Genomic DNA, 19,091 nt, shown 5'->3' on the forward strand with positions numbered 1-19,091 from the left:
CATTTAAAAAGAAATCCAATAGCCCCTATTGGTTTTATTATATCGTGTATTCTGTTTAGCTAGTAACAATGGAATATGATGAATGTACAATATTCAGTTATTTAATGCATACAGCCAGTAACCTCGATGTCTTTGCTCAATTGTGCTTTTACAATGTATTCGACCTGGGTTCAGTTAGAGAAAAATAATGTACAATAATCAATACAGTAGTTGATCCATTGTGGATAAGTAACGATATTTAATTTTTTCCAGTATTATTAATGTTGCCTTTTATCAGATATCACTGTATAATGTTAGTGCAGTAACAATTTTAAATTTGAATTGGGCAGTTATAGTAAAATAATTTGCAATATCGATACAGTAGTCAATCCATTATGGATAAGTAACGATATTTAATTTGGTCCTGAGTATGTTGCATTTTATCAGATATCACTGTCTAATGTTAGTACAGTAACAATTTTAAATTTGACTAGGGCAGTTATAGTAAAATAATGTACAGTAATCAATACAGTAGTCGATCCATTTTGGATAAGTAACGATATTTAATTCGATTCAGTTTGTTGCGTTTTATCAGATATAACTTTCTTATGTTAGTTAGTAAATAATGTGCAATAATCAATACAGTAGTCGATCCATTGTGGATAAGTAACGATATTTAATTTGGTTCAGTATTATTATTATTAATTAATGTTGCCTTTTATCAGATATCACTGTCTAATGTTAGTACAGTAACAATTAAAAATTTGACTTTGTTTCAGTTAAAGTAAAACAATGTGCAGTAATCGATACAGTATAGTCGATCCATTATGGACAAGTAACGATGTTTAAAATGTTGGCAGCGCAGATTAAGTTATTTGTTGGTTTTTATCAGTCTAATTCACATGAAAAAGGTTACTTTTTAAAAATTTAAATTGAGTTAAAAATACAGTAATAGTGTGCCACCGATAGTTTAATCTATACCTTACCAATTCTCTAAGTGATTATGTTGAATTCGAACTATTATTTACTTTACTTTATGTTATGTTATGTTAAAAAATGTTGCAAATTTAGATTTCGTTGCCTTTTTTCATATATCACTAAGTGTCTAGTGTGTAATTAAAACGATATTTAAATCGAGTTATAATAATAATGTACAATAATCGGTACCGGTGTCGATCATTATGAGTGTAATTATTTAGTTTATCTGAAAAATATTCTTAAATTATATTATTTTGATCGAAATAATGATTTTGATATAATATTGATTGTTCAAAATGTTACCCTAAAATACAAATCTGCTGTTGGTTATTTTAAGTGTTTTTGTTGGTATTATTTATTATTCCAAAATGAAGATATATTTCAATTATAAAATAAAAGTCACTCGTTATCGTGAATGTGTGGGCATTTGAGCTGCTGTGTACTGGATAAAGTGAAAAAAAAACACATTTTTTCAAAAATGATTACACACTTCATAGATAAACCCATTTTGGGCGAGTTCCTAAGAGTTTGATGTTTGATGATTTGGCACAGGAAACAACTGCTGTCTTTATTTATTGTTTTATCATTCTACTGTGTATTTATTGTCAGTCCGAGTCCGTATTTCTAACTCAGCTGAACGCTATTAGACGACATACGCACCGAGTATATAACCGAACAGTAAACGGCGGACCTTTAGGGCTGCTGTCTGAGCTTATGTACAGGATAAAGTTGCTGTCATTGGTGTTTTTGTCATCCCCAATATATACTGCTGCCATTAAAAAAAGATTCAACCTTGTATCGCTTCACATGAATAAACCCATTTGGGCGTGGCCCTAAAATGTTGCTGTTTGGCGCCCCGTACAGGATAAAGTTGCTGTCATTGGTGATGTAATGATTAGTAGCCCACTGCGAATGATATCCAAAAAAGTTTTTCCTTGTATCGCTTCACATAAATAAATGCATTTTTACCCCCCTATGTTATGATCCCCACAGGCCCAATGTACAGGCTGTGACCCGGCAGCAATGTCGAATATTGTTTCTCGCCCTAATACGCACCTAACTACATCATCAAACCTTTTGTATCTTTTCACATGAATAAATCTTCCGGGCGCCCGGTCTACTTCACACACGCGCGGTATGTTTTAAAATAAACAAAAAACTGAAATGGCTATGACTAATGGCCAACTTAAGCTCCAGTCCAACTATCTGATTTTTTTTCGTCTTCACTGTATTGATTGATGGAAAGTGCCTGTTTCCAGTCACCTTTAGGGTCAAATCTATTATTTTAACTGCTCCCTTGTGTATAAAAGAGAGACAATAGTTGAAACCAGGTTGTTGCAAGGTGAACTTATCGTAAACCCGGAAATTACTTTTACCGCGAAGAATTGAAATTGAGTTGAAAATTTACTGTTGAAATCATAAATTTTGTTAAAAAACTCTTTATAATATCTTCCTAAGATAGAAATATGGAACAAAAGCGTCGAACTGAACACTAATGTTATCAAATCTACGTTTCGCGGTACATCTGAGATAGATAAGGTAGGTATCAAAGGCGGAGATTTGTACCGAAGTTTTTGCATTGTGCTCGCCTATGTCAGAATTAACCATAATTTATATATAGATTCATATTACATTTCATTATTATAACAATTTTTAGGACATTAAACAACGAATTATTTTTAAACTAATGTTAATTACATATAAATCTCTTCATGACAAATCCCCATAATATATTTCCAATTTAATTATACGTAGATCTTCAGTTTGCAAAAGATCGCTTAGGTCGAACACTAATCCATCTGCACTTTTTGTTCCACCCAGCCGCCTTAACACCTAAACTGTGGAACAATCTTCTTTCCTATTAAAAATGCATCCTCTATCATAGTTTTCAAAACACTTTTAAAAACCCATCTTTTTTTTAATTTCTTACAGTTTTCTCTCAGCACGTATGGAACAATCTTTTGATTGTGTAAGCGCTATATAAATCGAACAACATAACATAACATTCAAGGACAAATGTCAATTTCAAGGACTTGGAAAAAAGTAATTTATTTTTCCATGACTTTCAAGGAATTTAAGGATGCGTACGAACCCTGATATGGGCACATCACATTTTGTTGTCACATAAAGTTTGATAGTGTAGACTGAGCTTTACCCTTGAAAAAGCAAATAAGAAATGTTGACTTCACAAATTGAAAAAAAGGGTATGTCAAACAAAATGTTGTAAGTATAATGATTTTATTGTATTTCCCATTCAAATGAACAAGTAGAATAAAAAAGTCTCACCTGACACCTGGCTCGACCAGCAGAAAGTCGCTTTGCGTAATCATCAGCAACATGTTGCTTTTCAGTGCCACTGAAATAAGGTAGAAATATTTAGGACGATGTTTTGGAAAATTTTGATGTGTACCAACTAGTAAGTAGGTTTCGTCGGATGGAACTCTAACACAACTTTTAGATCACTAGCCTCGCATTAATATTTTTTCAGTAATTTAACAATTTCAATCAAGACAAATGCATTACTGTATCTATCAATCTTGGTAACTGTAATAACACAAACAGGGTGACACTAAAATGCATATTGACAGATGTAATAAAAATAATATAATGCAAACAACGATTAAATTCTCATTTACTTACTTGTACTGATTAAACATTAATTTTATAAAACACTCTCATAAAACAATTAAAATTCTTACCTGACTGCATCATGATGTTGGGCAACAGCCATGGCTCGCTCTATATAAACGTAGATTAATGTTATTCATACAAAATAATTGTGATTTTTTTTAAAACCCATTATAACACACTCTCCATTAAAAAGTTTTGAGACGGAAAACCAAATACAAAAAAAAAAATGTTACTAGTCAGCATCATGTTTTAAAAACCTTGTAAAACTCATGCTTAGCCAGTTTCTGTTTAGACTGGAGACTGACCTCAGAAAAAAAATTGTACTTTTTTATGTAAAACTCAAGTTTGGAAATTATGATTGTCTCAATTCAGATTGGAAAAAAAAACCATGAGACAACCTAAAGTGCCTAAGTGGTCTCCGCTTGGAATACAAACTGAACCTTTTAAATAAAATTTGTAAACTTTATAAACTTACTGAGAATTTCGGATGAGAACTTAGATTTTTTAAGAATTTCCAATTGTTTGCATATCTATAAATAATTGGAAGAAAAGAAAAAACTATCAGAATACACAAATACAAAGTAATCTTGTATGTTTGGATGGATTTTCTATATTATTAGTGAATCTTACAAATCTTAATTTAATAAATAAAGCAAATAATTAGGGTGGAGATAATTTGTTGTTGTGAGATGAGGCAGGATTAGAATACCTGGGTATCATCATCATCAAGCATGGAACAACTTGATATTAAATCGTCTTTTGATCAATTAGGTTAGATTTTACAGGTTTCACTGTCACAACCAAATCATCCAACATCAATATCAAATATTATACAAATAATAAATGTTTATGAATAGAATGGTGAGAATACTTCATGAGTTGAAAATCTCCATTCAACAAAATACAAAACATTCATTTATCAGTCAACAACATCACATGTCAAAAATTTTAAAATTTTTTAAGAAAGAAGAACAGGCATTAGAGCATGTTTATTATCACCATTGGATATCACTTTTTCATTGACACATGATGTGTATTTGACCAATCAAATTGCAAGAATACAATCAGGTGTGTCATTTTCTAAATAACTAGGATTTTTATAAGTAAAAAGGAATTTAGTGTACCTGCAATATATTATTTGATTCTCTGACATAACCTTTAATGGAAGGTCGACTGGTGAAGTACCCTGACCAGTAGTTATGTGGTGCATCACCGTAAGGAAATAGGTCATCGCTTTTAGTGTTCCATGTTACACCAGCTTCATTTAAACTTTTAACGTAACATGCTGGGTTAGAATACAGTAGATGTATGTTTGTAGAATTTGTCTAATAGATATAAAACAAATGTATTATAATTGAAATTTAAGCACAATGCATTACAGGTTTTTTTAAAGAAATAATTCCAAGATGAAAAAAAAAAATGATTTCACTCATAAAAAGACAAAATGAACAGATAAATTTAACCAAAAATTTAAATATTTTAACAATATTTTAGTTGTAGACCCAATTTTTAGTCAAAGTGGATAACTATTTGTGACATTAAAATGGCATATTCAACAAAAACATTTGAAGCAATTATTTTTTCGGGACTTTATCTGATAACATTTTACAATCTAATACTGTATATTATGTCCTTTGTCATCTTGATTAAATTGGGTTCAATACAAACACAATTATTGAATAAATGTATATTTTGAAAACTTCTTTTTATCAATGATAAATCCTATCTCTTTTCTTATCAATTAAAAAAAAACATACGGTACCTTCTCATTTACATATTTAATAAGCTTATCAAGATTTTTATACCAAGGAATGGCATTCTCATATTCAAAATCCATTCCCATTGTCATCATGATGTTATTGGTCTTGAAATGTTTAGCCTGTACAAAAACAATATTAATGTTAAACAAAGCTTGATACATATATATCAGTATAGTATATAGCCAGTATACAAAAATGTTGTTTTAATCTACCCATTAAAATGGTAATTACCAATGTAAATCATCTGTAGCGGATTACAAACAAGATAAAATCCAGTTTCTATTATTAAACATTTTTGGAGTGTCTCTTGCATGAATATTTTGTTTAAAATAGACATGTTTGTTACCTGATCTTGTACAGCCGATATAAAATCTGTCACTCTTTGGTCAACATTGTAGCCTGACAAATTCTTATCATCCTACATAACATTGAAATGCAAGATTGTTTATTTCAACTTATAATTATAAGTTAGCATATTCAAATATTATTATTATAGTATGTAGTAGTAAAAAGTAGATATTGATGGACTGACATAATTAATTTTTATACTATATAGATACTATAGTATTTAAATACAAAGGCAAATTACTGAAAAAATGACAATGCTGTGGGTATCAGTGGCTGGATCTCAATGGAAATACAAAACAAAACAAGCCAAAAAACTAAATCAAAATGGTAAAGTAAAACAGCCAGAAAAAATGTGCACAGTATACTAATAGCATATATATATTAACTCAATCAGAGCCTAATTAAATTAAGTTAACAATTTTTGACTAGATATACTAACCAGAGTCTTAGGGCTTTTGATTTTCGATGAATAACAACCTACTCAGGTCAATCAGGGTTTCATCGTTTGCCACTGGAGTGAGGAAACACATTCCAATATCCTTGCATGTGCACAATGAATTAACATGACATTGGTTGCCGGTCATCGTAAAAATCAAAAGCTCCCTATTTAAAACCTGGATTTTCTATAATAATCTCAAATAAAAAAACATTCCTAACAATAGTTTAAAAATTAACTGAAAATATAAAAATTACTTGAATTGGAGGATCGTGACAAGCCTCATCAAAACAAAATCCATGTGGAGGTCCATAAAGGGGACCATACAAGGTACCAAAAAACATATCAGCTGATGAACCAAGGTTTGGGTTACTCTTCCACATTGCCTCTAGGTTTTTTAATTTCATTCGTTCTGCTTGATCTGCATAGTCGATACGAGCGAAAAAGAATGCATCAAAGCTCATCTGAAAAACAAAAATATCATTCTCAAGTGAGATTATTTTTGAAATTCATTCAATATAGATTTAATATGAAACTAGATTTGAACTTGTCAAATTCATCAAAATGAATAAAATCTACTACAGTAGGATTGAAACAAAAAAAAATTGAAAGAAATTGATTAGAAATTAATTTTGCTCATTTTGAAATTTCAAATACGTATAATTGCGTAATTTTTTGCATAGCATGCTATTTTTATCATGTCAAAATTTGCTCTATATTATGGAATACACTTTTGTTTCAGATTTTTTTCAGAATTTGTGATCAACAATAAATTTCATAAAATTGTGCGCAACTCTAATGTCATATAACAAGGTTTCTTGCACAGTTAGAGGTCAACTTCTGACAAATTTATACAATCTTATGTTAACAAGAATTAGAGATACGCTGCGAACAAACTTTGTGGAAAAAATAAGGAAGGATAAGATAGAAAAAAATCAACAAAAAAAAGGATACTGACAATAACAAGGGGTTATCCGCGGATAAACAATGAATGAACAAACATACAACATACATTTTTTTTGTATCCAGTTCATTTTAAAAGTGTCCCTGACTATTATTTTTCTCTTTTTGTAGTTTGTTTATTTGTAAATATATGTATGCAATAAAAGTATAAGAATAAGAATTATTACTATTTTCTATTCAAAACTATGTATAGTGTAAACAACAATAAATATCTTATTTATAAAATCTATCCGCACAAGATTCTGATCTACAGTACTGTGTAATATACAGTATAATTATATTAATTATTCTCTACAAATACTCTTTCCAGAAGTGAGGAGATTGAAAACCAGCTGCATTTATACCTGTGCAAACAAAGAGGATTGTTCCCTTGAGTGTCCGAATGGATCAATGTGCCAAGCAATTAGAGGTCGTCCGCAGGCTCCAAATGTTTCTTCAAGAAATTTTAAGCCGACAGTCATCTGATCAATGATGGCATTGTAGTGTGTTGTGGCCTCATCATTCATGCACCATCCACCATTAATGAACATTAAACGTCCTAGGATATTTTTAACAATTAAAACTGTATGAGTGAAAAACAAGAGGCAAGAATCTGTCATGGGATGGTGAGTTTCCCATAAACTGATTTGTTCCATTGTTTTTTTAGCATACAAGTACAAACCCTATTTACTTTCAGTTGCATTTTCTGAAATTCAGGGTGGTTTGGCTATTGGACTCCCTTGCATCCATCTATGTAACATCAACTGTGGATATATGTGCTTTATACCTTCTTACCTTCATTAACAAGTTGTTTAACAATGCTTTTAGTTGAATCTGTTTGGTGACACCACCATCGCTCAAAAAATGCAACCTCAACATAGATGAATTTCCTATTTGCATTCACTTGCAACTCGGACACAACCGAGTCTAAAATGTACTGGACTCCTGCATGTTGTATACTGTTATTTGCTATAAGAAAAAAAAACAAATAAGCAGATGCTTACATAATGTTACTGCATGGAAATTATATGAGCTGGAAAATTTTGGAGAAGTTATTTTTAATTAAAGATATATTTTCCCCCAAAGAATGAAAAAAATATTTTCTTGGGGATTTAGCAGTCCACTACAGTACAATGTATCCCTCTTCTAAAGCACACTCTTTTGCAAACTGCAACAAATTGACTTAAAAAAAGCTTATGATACTATTGATCATCATATGTTTTTCAACAAATTAAAAATATATAATTGTAGTAAATATTGTATTAACTGGTTTAAGAGTTACCCGAAGTGATCAAACTCAAACTTGTATAAATGGTATCAAATTATCAAGTGTGGAATGTCACAGGGCTCCCTTATTGGATCAGTTGCCTTCCTGATATATATTAATGACCCGCCAAATTGTATTTCTCACTGCAGTGTAAGTTTATTATGCTGATGATACTGCAATCTGATATTCCTCTAATTCAACTATGTTATAACTGTATGTTGAAATAGCAATACCAAACATAAACAATTGGCTTTAATGAAAGCAACAAACTTAGTATTAACAGGCCTTGTCTTTTAGAAATTGAAGGTGTGCAACAAATTGCACTCCTCAATACATTCAGGGGTGCTGAAGATGTGCTGTTTGTATTTTGATGTGTAGAAGTTTACCAAATTTAAGCGTGTTGTAAATCGCACTCCTCAAGGGCATTTTAGGAGTGTGTTAGGTGAGAGATCGCACTCGCTCGTCTTAAAAGACAACACCGGTATTAATGTTAAAAATTCAAAATTTATGTTAATTGGATCATATACATGTTAAAATTAAAAGCCAAACCATTTATTCCAAAACTAGTATAAAAAGTATAAAAGTATTAGTTTTGCCCCACGTTGTATAAATAGTATCTCGGTTTGCTTTTTCTCTGTTTCCTCCCAATCCTTCAGTATTATATAGGCACTGAATTACTATACCTCCATAATAGTATTCATCGACTGTCTTCAACCATCCAACATCATCATGAGTGTGAGGGACTAAATGAACATTGATGGCACCCTCTTTTGTACCAGTGCAAGACTGAAATATAAAAATTGTTACAGTAAATAATGTAAATGTAATACATTACATTTTAGATACACTGTGAATAATCAGTAGGCTATTAAGAAATGGTGATTTGTTTATTGTCTAAACAAAACATTAAACATCTGGTCATGCTAATATTCGCATGACCCATAAGGACCTGGTAGGGTAATACGATACAAAATGATATCAAGCAAATGTTATTAACACACTTTAGTGGTAAATTTAACTTAAATTTTTCTTTCTAGAAACAAGTTAAAATCAATTAAGCTATTGTTAAACTTTTCAATTGTTGCAACGCATCAACAACAACCAGTCTGTTTTAGCTTCAACGCCACAAAACACCACTGAAGTGAATAAAGAAAAAACCTATAATTTTCTTTTAAGAGACGAGTATGAAACGTAATCTTTATATATATATTGTTATATTTTACTGATCAATCAGAATTTGTGTATTTACGATATTATTTTCCGAAAATTCGTATATCAATTTAACAAGAAAAAACTAATACTTATCGTTATATTTGAAAAGAAAATCAACGTTCGGTAATTACTACCAACTAATCACAATTAAGTGAATTAACGCAAATGATGGCATATTTTGCAACCGTAAAGTTAACTTACATTACCTGCTCTACCAATATACAAAATGATATAATAATAGCCTATTAGAAAATGACATTGGGATCCCGATGAAATCGCACCAGAATTTTATCATCCCAAAGTTGTATCCCATCAGGATTCCTCCGCATCTCAGTTTAATTTTGATCATTTCGATCATAGGTTTATAATACATTTTTAGTTATCCGCACCTTGCCAGATAACTCCTTATGATTGTATGACATCATCAACATTTTTTTTTTGGTTAACCCTTGTGATTGTCAGGATCTTTTTTTTGGTTATCCACACCTGGCGGATAACCCCTTGCCTTGTCATGATCTTTTTTTCTTATCAACATGAGATTGTATAGCTTGGTCAGAAGATTGTACATGTGCAAGAAACTTTGTTATATGACATTGCAGCGCAAGTTACGCGCATTTTTATTAATTTTTTTTTTGGTTGCTCATAAATTCTGAGCCAAAAATTATTTTTCAATGAAAGTTTACGTAAGTGTATTTTTTTTTTATTTTTTTTTTTTTTGCCTCTTCACCTACAACATTTATTCAATATTTTACAAAGTTTATGGGTTAAGATACACAGAAGCCAAAGTGGCTTGTCTTTGTAGTCCTAAGCATAAACATAAAACATATATACGGACGCATTACATTAACAAAAAAGGACATTTTGAGACAGAAAAAGAAAAAAACACAAACACAACAAAGTGATATTAAGCTAAATGTTTACAACCCCAATTTTGCAGTAGCAATAGTAGCTAGCAATATGTTTCAAATATCATCTTTTTAATATTGTACTTTAGCATAGGGAGCGAGGTCATGTGATTTTGTTCTAGAGTAGACTGGAGTTTATTCCAGTAAGTTGGTCCTTCAATAAAAATTGATCTTTTATTAATTTCTAGTCTACTGTGTGGAATATATATCTTATTTGCGTTTCTTAATGTCTTTAAGCGATCAGTTTTAGGGTTTAAATCAATCAAGTTGTTTATAGGGATGGGAAGTTCCTGGAGATGATATTTGAACATAAAGCATGCAATTTGAATTTTATTTATATCGTATATATTTAACATTTTTAAACTTTGTAATAGTGGTTTGGAGGCTGTTCTCATCGGTGAGTTTGTAATCATTCTAGCTATACGTTTTTGAGATATTAATTTATGTATTTTTTCTAAGTTTGTTGGATATTCATTTCCCCATATTAAATTGCAGTAATAGAGGTGTGGTAAGCTAAACGCATTGTACAAATTTAAAAGAATATGTTTAGGAAAGTTTTACCTTGTAGATGATACCAATGGATTTAGCGATTTTATTTGAGATGCAGTTTATATGGGGTTTCCAACATAAATGTTCATTTATGTATTCCAAGAAACATCCTGTTTGTTCTCTTTGTAATATTGAATTGTTAATTTGGATTTGGGAAGTAATTTCAGGGATCTTTTTTTGCCGAGGTCTAAAAATAATGTAGTTAGTCTTATCGATATTTAAAATAAGTTTGTTTGTCATAAACCATTTATTAATTTTTGAAAGTTCAATATTTAATGTGTCTATAAGATTGTTTATATTATTATCACTCATGAAAACAGTGGTATCATCCGCAAAGGAAATCACGTTTATTTTATCACTTACTCTAATAATATCGTTAACATAGATAAGAAATAACTCCACATTTAATATGTTGGAGTGATGATTTGGTTTGATTTATTTGTACAAGTTGTTTTCGTTCTTGTAAATAGCTTTGAATCCATTTGTAACCAGTTCCTCGTATATAATAGTGATGTATCTTTTTAAGCAAAATATCATGATTCATTACCTCGAATGCCTTTGATAGGACCATAAATACGCTAATTAGGTTATATGCATGATATGCATATAACCTCTTGATTCTGTCAAAATCTTTATTTATTTATTTATTTATTCTTTCCTTAGCACTATTTTGTCCGTGAATTATCTTGGCATCAGTTTCATCTAGCTAAGTCAAGTTTTCAGAGTATATTCCTTATGGCCAGGAATCGATGTGGTTATATTTTCACGATGCGCAATCAAAAATTACGCGGTCTACGCGCGATTTTACGAAATCACATTTGTAATCATATCTTCACAAGCATGAATCACAATTAAACAAAATTTGGTACTCATAAATTTCAGGTCATATTTCATCATATGGCAATACAATTACGTGCGTAGCGCATATAACGCTTGCGTACGCGCGCTTAAAATGTTCAAAATTGTCAAAATTTATTTTCGGTGAAATTAGAGCACGTTTCAGGCGATTTTAAGCGTTTAAAAAATTGCCATGAGTGCGCAGATTTTTGCACGCGCACTGCGCATTAAACGTTAATGCTCACTCTTTTTACCCGATTTCTGTTTTACAATCTTTCTTTAATAATATCATCATATTTGATTCAGGTTTCAACTCGAAATTGCGTTATACGAGCACGTCAAAAGTGACTGGCTACGCACGTATAAGTTAACAAAATGGTGAAAATATGCTAAATTTTAAAATTAATATATATCGTCAGAATGCAGGGGAACACCTATTTTTTATTTCATTTTCTTGAAGTGTATGTATCATATGTATGATTTATTATCAAATTAAGAGAACAAAAGTTGATTAAGTCATCATTAATTGCATATTAAATTTAAAAAAAATAATTTCGACAATCAAACAAATTATGACATTTTCTTAGGCCAAAATAACAAACTTAACATTAACTTTCTTCCTTCAAAAGTTCATATATTAAAGTTAAAAGTATGTAGTTTGACAGTGCATCATTTGTTTACATTTTAAAGATGTCATTATAGTAAAACATTATAATTCATTTCGGTATGTAATAATCTATTTGCACCGAAGTGGTTACTGCATAGTAAATACACGGAGGAATTTTTCTACAACTTTTAGTCAGTTGTGTATGGCTCGATGGTCTGTGCTCGTGTCTATGGCATTCAAGGTACCGAGATCGAGTCTCACCTTGGGAAACGAAATAAGATTTTTTTTTATTATCCGTATTGTTTGTTCAAATTTATTTCTTAGTGTATAGATTATACACATGATTTATAATGAAATCTAGATAAAAATTAACTTATGTCTTTATTATTATGTAACAACAAATGTGGTTTCTGACATTATACGCATATGGATCTTTGATCGGATTGTGATACCGGCTATGGTGTTCGCGTTAGCAAGGTCCTATCATATATTATAAATAATTAAAGATTCTGAGAAAATCAATCAATCAATATATCTTTTAAAAATCAATTATCTTTATTTAAATCAATGCATATAACCTATAATTCGTCATAGTGACGAATTAAATCTAGTTAAGTATTTCTTGTTCTCGAAAGATGTGATTATGTGTTTTGTTAGTTCAAGTATGGCGTGGGATGTTGAGTGCTTAGCTCGAAATCCGTATTGGTAGGGGTTTAAGAGTGCATATTTCGTTAAGTAAGTGTATAGTTTATTATACATTGCTCTTTCAAGGATATGGGATAGGACTGGAAGGATCACATCCCACGTCTTTTTGTGGTTGCCTTTTGATTGGGAGAATTTATGAGAATAGTATTTTCTTATTATAAAATCATTTATTTTATCATTTTTATCATAATGAATAAGGTTAATATTAAAATCGCCCATGATGTGACATATTTTGTTTTCCGAATTTATTTTGAATAGGAGATTCTCAATTTCCTTGGCGAATTCATCGACAGAGAGGTCAGGTGCTCTATATATTATTCCAATGATAGTATTTTTATTTTTGTTTGGTATTTCTATAAATAAGCTTTCACAAATATCATTGATATATAGATGTGCAAGAAACTTTGTTATGACTTTAGAGAAGCTCAACGTAAGTTACGCGCAATTTTATGAATTTCGCGTATTTAACATAGATCGAAAACCATATAACAATTTTAATTGAAACTTAGCAAAAGTGTAATTTATATCATGTGCTTATACTTTCTTACTTGGGAAACTGGCTATAATAAAAAGCAAGTTATTTCAATAAATAATAAACTTCATATCATTGATTGAAACATAGGCCTAGCCCTACTGGCGCTAGTTCCGTTTCGCATCTGTCGTTTATTTCGACTCAAAATTTGTTAAGTAACTTTATCGTGACGTACCACACCTTAGAAATAGGCCTCAAAAATACTTTTACGAAGGAGATCACACAAAAAGTAACAAATAAATCCTTTAAATTTATGAATTTACAGACGTGTTTCTCGCACATCGGTTCGTGAATTTCGCATACTCCATGTTCAATGTTGTTGTTTCTATGGAGCGCCAAAAGAGCAATCATAATAGAGGGCTAAAAACTCAGTATAACGCGTATATTTAATGCAAAATTACGTTAAATTTTACCATAGTTTGTCAATGTCAATGCAACAAAAATGTTACTGTTGATACTGTACATGGTTTTCGCAGGAACTTTTATTCTTCATCATATTACATGTACTGTAGGTTTATACCTTAATAATCTAAATAATATTCCTCTTAGTCTTAGGCCTATAGGCTAGGTAGTGACGCTGATTTAGGCCTACCTAAGGTTGGTTGCTATTTGAAAACAGCACGTTATTAGCAGTAAAATGTTACAGCATTTTTATTGACAAAATATATTAAATTAAAAAGTGTATTTCAATAATAGATGCATTAAAAGAAGACGCATTCCACTGAGTTTTTAACCATCTATTGTTGTTGCTCTTTAGGCGCTCCATAGAAACGAAAATATTGAACTTCGAGTATGCTAGGCTAGATTCGCGAACGGTATGCGAGAAACATGTCTGTAAAATCATCAATTTAAAGGATTTATTTGTTACTTTTTATGAGATTCTTCTTCATATAAGTACTTATGAGGCCCAATTCTAAGGTGTGGTATTCACAATAAGTTACTTAACAAGTTTGGAGTCAACAGGAAGTCGAAATAAAAACAGGTGCGAAACGGAACTAGCGCCTTAATATGCTTAATTTCAAAAGTAATAAACGTATCATCATACTGTAAATGCAATTTACAAAGCCGTCCTCCTAAATAGGCCGAAATGTCTCGGACCGGAACGAAACGTCTCCTCCCTCGCTAGCCTACACATGCGTCTTTAGTTAGTCTCTAAACTAGGCCTTAAGCCTTACTCTTTTAGGCCTAGGCTAGGCCTAGGTCTAGCCTAGCTATATTATTAATAAAATCATAATTATATTATTCAGGGCCTATGCCTATGTTTACATAAGCATACTGTAGTAATACTAATAAAATAAATACAAACCTGATAGCCACAATTAGCATTACATTGTAACACCAGAATTGACACAATTATTATTTTAGGTATCATTCTGTTATTTTTTTGCTGGTCATGTGTGTGAAATCATATGATGATATTATGAATGAGTACAGTCGAGTACGGTGTGTGAGGTGTCCCAGATTTAATATTAGGAATATGACACTTTAATAATATTACCACACCAAATAATAAACGTGAGACACAATTCCAAGGGCGCCTCGCACGTCGAGTAGAGAAACGGAAAGTAAATTTACTTGGTTACCAGTGTAGAATAATTATATGACTGAAAATTAAGGGTTAGGGTTAGGGTTATAATCATAATTGTATTATTGAGGCCTATGCCTATTTTTTCATAAGCATATAGTAAACTAATAAATACAAACCTGATGACCACAATTAGGCAGTATTACACCAGAATTAACACAATTTAGCTTTCTACTTAGTTATAATATATCTGTATTTTATTGTTAACCGTTTTTGATGTTGTATTGTTTTGTTTCAAACCTGTTAGTGGCGGTAATTATCGGTGTTGGTTTTGATTGAATAAAAAAAAAAGAAAAAATAATGCAAAATCATAATAATGCCAGAATGACAATTGTGCATCTCTATTTACTCCAAACTACATGCACTCAGTCTCTTTAGTTTCAAAATTGGATCAAAATGAAACTAACCAATAACAATCAGCTCATTGAAAGATCGTTCGATTAAACACAACTAACTGCAGTAGAACATTTTGTATTCAAAACATAATAAATAAACAAATAATAATATTTGCCAATCTAAAATGCCTAAAATAATTATATTGATGATAAATAGAAAAAAAAACAATGCCAACTGAAATCCAACGTTAATTTAACGTTGAAACATCGGTATCAACGCACATAAAAACATAATAATAATAATAATAATAACACTAATAATGATAATAATAATAATAATAATAAATAATAATATATTTATACAGGATAAAACAATCAGATAACAGTGTATCTATTTTACATTGTGGTCCTGTCTTAATCAAAATATGCAAAAGAGAAACTTAATTAAATATAATACAGTCATGTTTATGAAAAGAAATGAGATTTGTATCTAGCCTTAAAGGACGTAATTGTTGGTGCCGATTTAATATTAATTGGTAAACTGTTCCATATTTTTGCGCCTGCAACTTTAAAGGACGACTTCATTTTACTAAGGGTGTATTTGGGTATTGTTATATTCAAATTTTCTACTCCACGTGTTAAGTGGGTGTGAATATCGCGAATCAATTCAATTTCTTTTACTAAAGTTGGTGCCAGGCCGGCTGTAAACACATTTATACATTAGACATGCTAGGGAGAAATCTCGTTTCTCTTCAAGAGTTTGCCACGACAGGTTTTGGATGATGTTGTCACCCCTTACATTAATATAATCAAAGTTGTTTGTTACAATTCGAGCAGCTCTTTTTTGATGTCGCTTTAAAATATTTTTGTTTAACTCTGTCGTATTTCCCAAGACTGTTATAGCATAATCACTACAAGGCTGAATTGTACTTATATATAGAGTTTCTAGTAACGGTTTACTTAAACTACTAGCCATTTTACCTAGCATTGTTATTTTATATCCAATATTTTTACTAATACATTGAGTATTTTGTTTCCAAGTTAACATTTCATCGATTACGACTCCCAGATACCTTATACTATCAACTTGTTCTAATTTACTGGTTCCAATTTGTATATTTAAATCATTACTGTAAGCTGTATGATTGTTTCTTAGTAACATAACCTTTGTTTTTTCAGTATTTATAGAGACTTGGTTGTCATCATACCTTTTACCAATATAATCAATAATTATTTGTAATGAATCATTTACTATCTTAGCAGTATCATCTGAGGTGTAAACCACAACATCATCAGCAAAAACGCTGCAAGTTCCATTTAGGCCTACTATAGACTGCGAAATATCATTTATGAAAATGAGAAACAAGATGGGTCCCATGACACTTCCTTGTGGAACACCAATATTGATTTCTTTAAGTGTAGATTTGTTATTGTTACAGTACACAAACTGTTTTCTGTTTTTAAAGTAATTACTAAACCAGTAAGCAACATTTTCATGAAAACCATATTTTTAAAGCTTAAATAGCAAAATTGAGTGATCTATCGTGTCAAAGCACTTGGATATATCTAAGAAACAAGCGCCGACGACCTCTGAGTCATTCAATTTCTAACCAATCATCAAATACTCTGTGCAAGCATGTTACAGTAGAATGGTTTTTCAAAAAGGCAAATTGATCAATGTTAATTAAATCAAACAAACTAAGAAAAGAAATGATTTGTTCCTGAACCACTCTCTCGATAATCTTTGCGATATGAGCAACGACAGATATTGGTCTGTAGTTGCTCATACTGTCTTTACTACACTTTCCTCTTTATATATAGGAGTTGTCCTTGCTACTTTCCAATCAGCTGGGACAAGACCAGACATGAGAGAGAGTTCACAATATGACACAATGGATAAGCAATGTATGGTGCTGCTAACCTTAAAAATTTACTATCAAAATCTAGAACATCTAAATTTTTTTCGGGCAAATTAATTATAAAGCTTCCTTTTAATGGTATTTACATCAACATTTATAAAATTAAAGGAATATTCACTAGGTGGATTATTCCAACTTGGCTACGTATCGTCAAATGACTGCGCCATCTTAATTCCTATGTTGGTAAAGTATTCATTAAAATGTTCGCAATCAATAGTTTTACTAATGTTAGATTTCGTTTTACCAGTTAGTTTATTTAGCTCGTTCCACATTTTTTGGGGATTATTTTAAAATTTTATATTTACGTTATTAAAATAGTTATACTTTGCTTTCTTAATGTTAGTGTTAACCAGATTTCTAAGTCTTCTATACTCAGTTTTTAATCCTGGATTATTAACATTTACTTTGCTTTTGGTATAATCTTTTTTGTACATTAACTAATTTCAGGAGTTATCCAGGGAGAGAATCATATAACATATAAATAATAACGTTGTAAACATGTCAATTTAACACAAAAAAACATTATTAAATAGTTTATCCATCCTGTAATTGGCGAGTTACGGTACTTGCTGTTAGATGAATAAAAAAAACAAACGTAAAGTGGTTTTAAAATACAACATCATTTCAACTGTTATTCAACGTTGAAAGCAAGATGTCACTCATCTATATATATAAATTTACGTAAGGGCAAAATTCGGTAAATCGCGCGTTACGTCTAGAATTTTTACTCGAATGAAGTTGGTTCATAGTATGTTAGGCACTGATTTTAACCACCTAATATAACCCTGTTTACTAATTAAGCTGAGTTAGATAATTAGTTATTGACAATTAAAACGAATTGAGGTTCAACGATTTGCCCCAAGAAATATAGGTATTTTCCGATCGTGGTATACACTGCCAAATGGATGTCGATGCCGAAAAATACCCGCACACAATGATACGAGTGTGCTTCGCATTTAACTATCTCCACGATAATTGTTTTTAATAACTGAAAATTGGTTAAATAGCTCGAGTACAGCATCATCATAATTTTGAAGACAAGCCGATTTGATAGATACTATTTTGATTGAATATACGTTTATAAACACGTATTGCTTGGCGATGAATGGAACATTCTCATCTCTCTTCCACAAGTGTGTATTCCTCCTTCAGTCGTAATAACACAAAAGCAAGTAGGCCTACCCTACACTCATAACAGAAATTCGATCTATTTTTTTCAATCAGTGACTGCAGAGGTGGGATATAGGTATTTTATAAACAGATAATGAGCTATAGCGTTTTCAGTCGCCGTCTATGTACAATAAACTTTATTATTGCAGTTCAACCACCACTCCACATCACCACCCCTCCCCTCAATGTCATGATCAGTAGCGTTGTAAATCCAGTAGTTCCAATTCTTATTTCAATTGATCAGACAGAAAATATACAATTATATGTAACACTGAAAATGCTAATACCAGTAAAACCGCTGTTATCACATAACTTTCTATAAGGGCCCGTTTAGACATAGTATTTACTCGAGTTAAAGTTGCTTTCATAAGCACAGTTAATTACCGCAAGTTGG

The 19,091-nt window shown here is 31.1% G+C and overlaps 1 protein-coding gene across 1 annotated transcript in view; it reads right to left on the reverse strand.

Moving 5' to 3' along the window:
- The window catches only part of LOC140051422 (lysosomal alpha-mannosidase-like), a 32,683-nt gene extending 17,576 nt beyond the window's left edge, over positions 1-15,107 (reverse strand). Inside the window, exons 1-11 of the mRNA XM_072096634.1 lie at positions 14,995-15,107; positions 9,025-9,127; positions 7,870-8,043; positions 7,440-7,633; positions 6,390-6,596; positions 5,695-5,766; positions 5,351-5,467; positions 4,713-4,913; positions 4,064-4,118; positions 3,657-3,696; positions 3,244-3,313 (exon numbers count right to left, since the gene is read on the reverse strand). Of these exons, the coding sequence (XP_071952735.1) occupies positions 3,244-3,313; positions 3,657-3,696; positions 4,064-4,118; positions 4,713-4,913; positions 5,351-5,467; positions 5,695-5,766; positions 6,390-6,596; positions 7,440-7,633; positions 7,870-8,043; positions 9,025-9,127; positions 14,995-15,060 (1,299 nt within the window). The 5' untranslated portion in view covers positions 15,061-15,107. The remainder of the gene's footprint in view (positions 1-3,243; positions 3,314-3,656; positions 3,697-4,063; positions 4,119-4,712; positions 4,914-5,350; positions 5,468-5,694; positions 5,767-6,389; positions 6,597-7,439; positions 7,634-7,869; positions 8,044-9,024; positions 9,128-14,994) is intronic.
- Between the last annotated feature and the right edge of the window lie 3,984 nt (positions 15,108-19,091).

This window comes from Antedon mediterranea, chromosome 6 (assembly GCF_964355755.1).
Source record: "Antedon mediterranea chromosome 6, ecAntMedi1.1, whole genome shotgun sequence".
Taxonomy (NCBI): Eukaryota; Metazoa; Echinodermata; class Crinoidea; order Comatulida; family Antedonidae; genus Antedon; species Antedon mediterranea.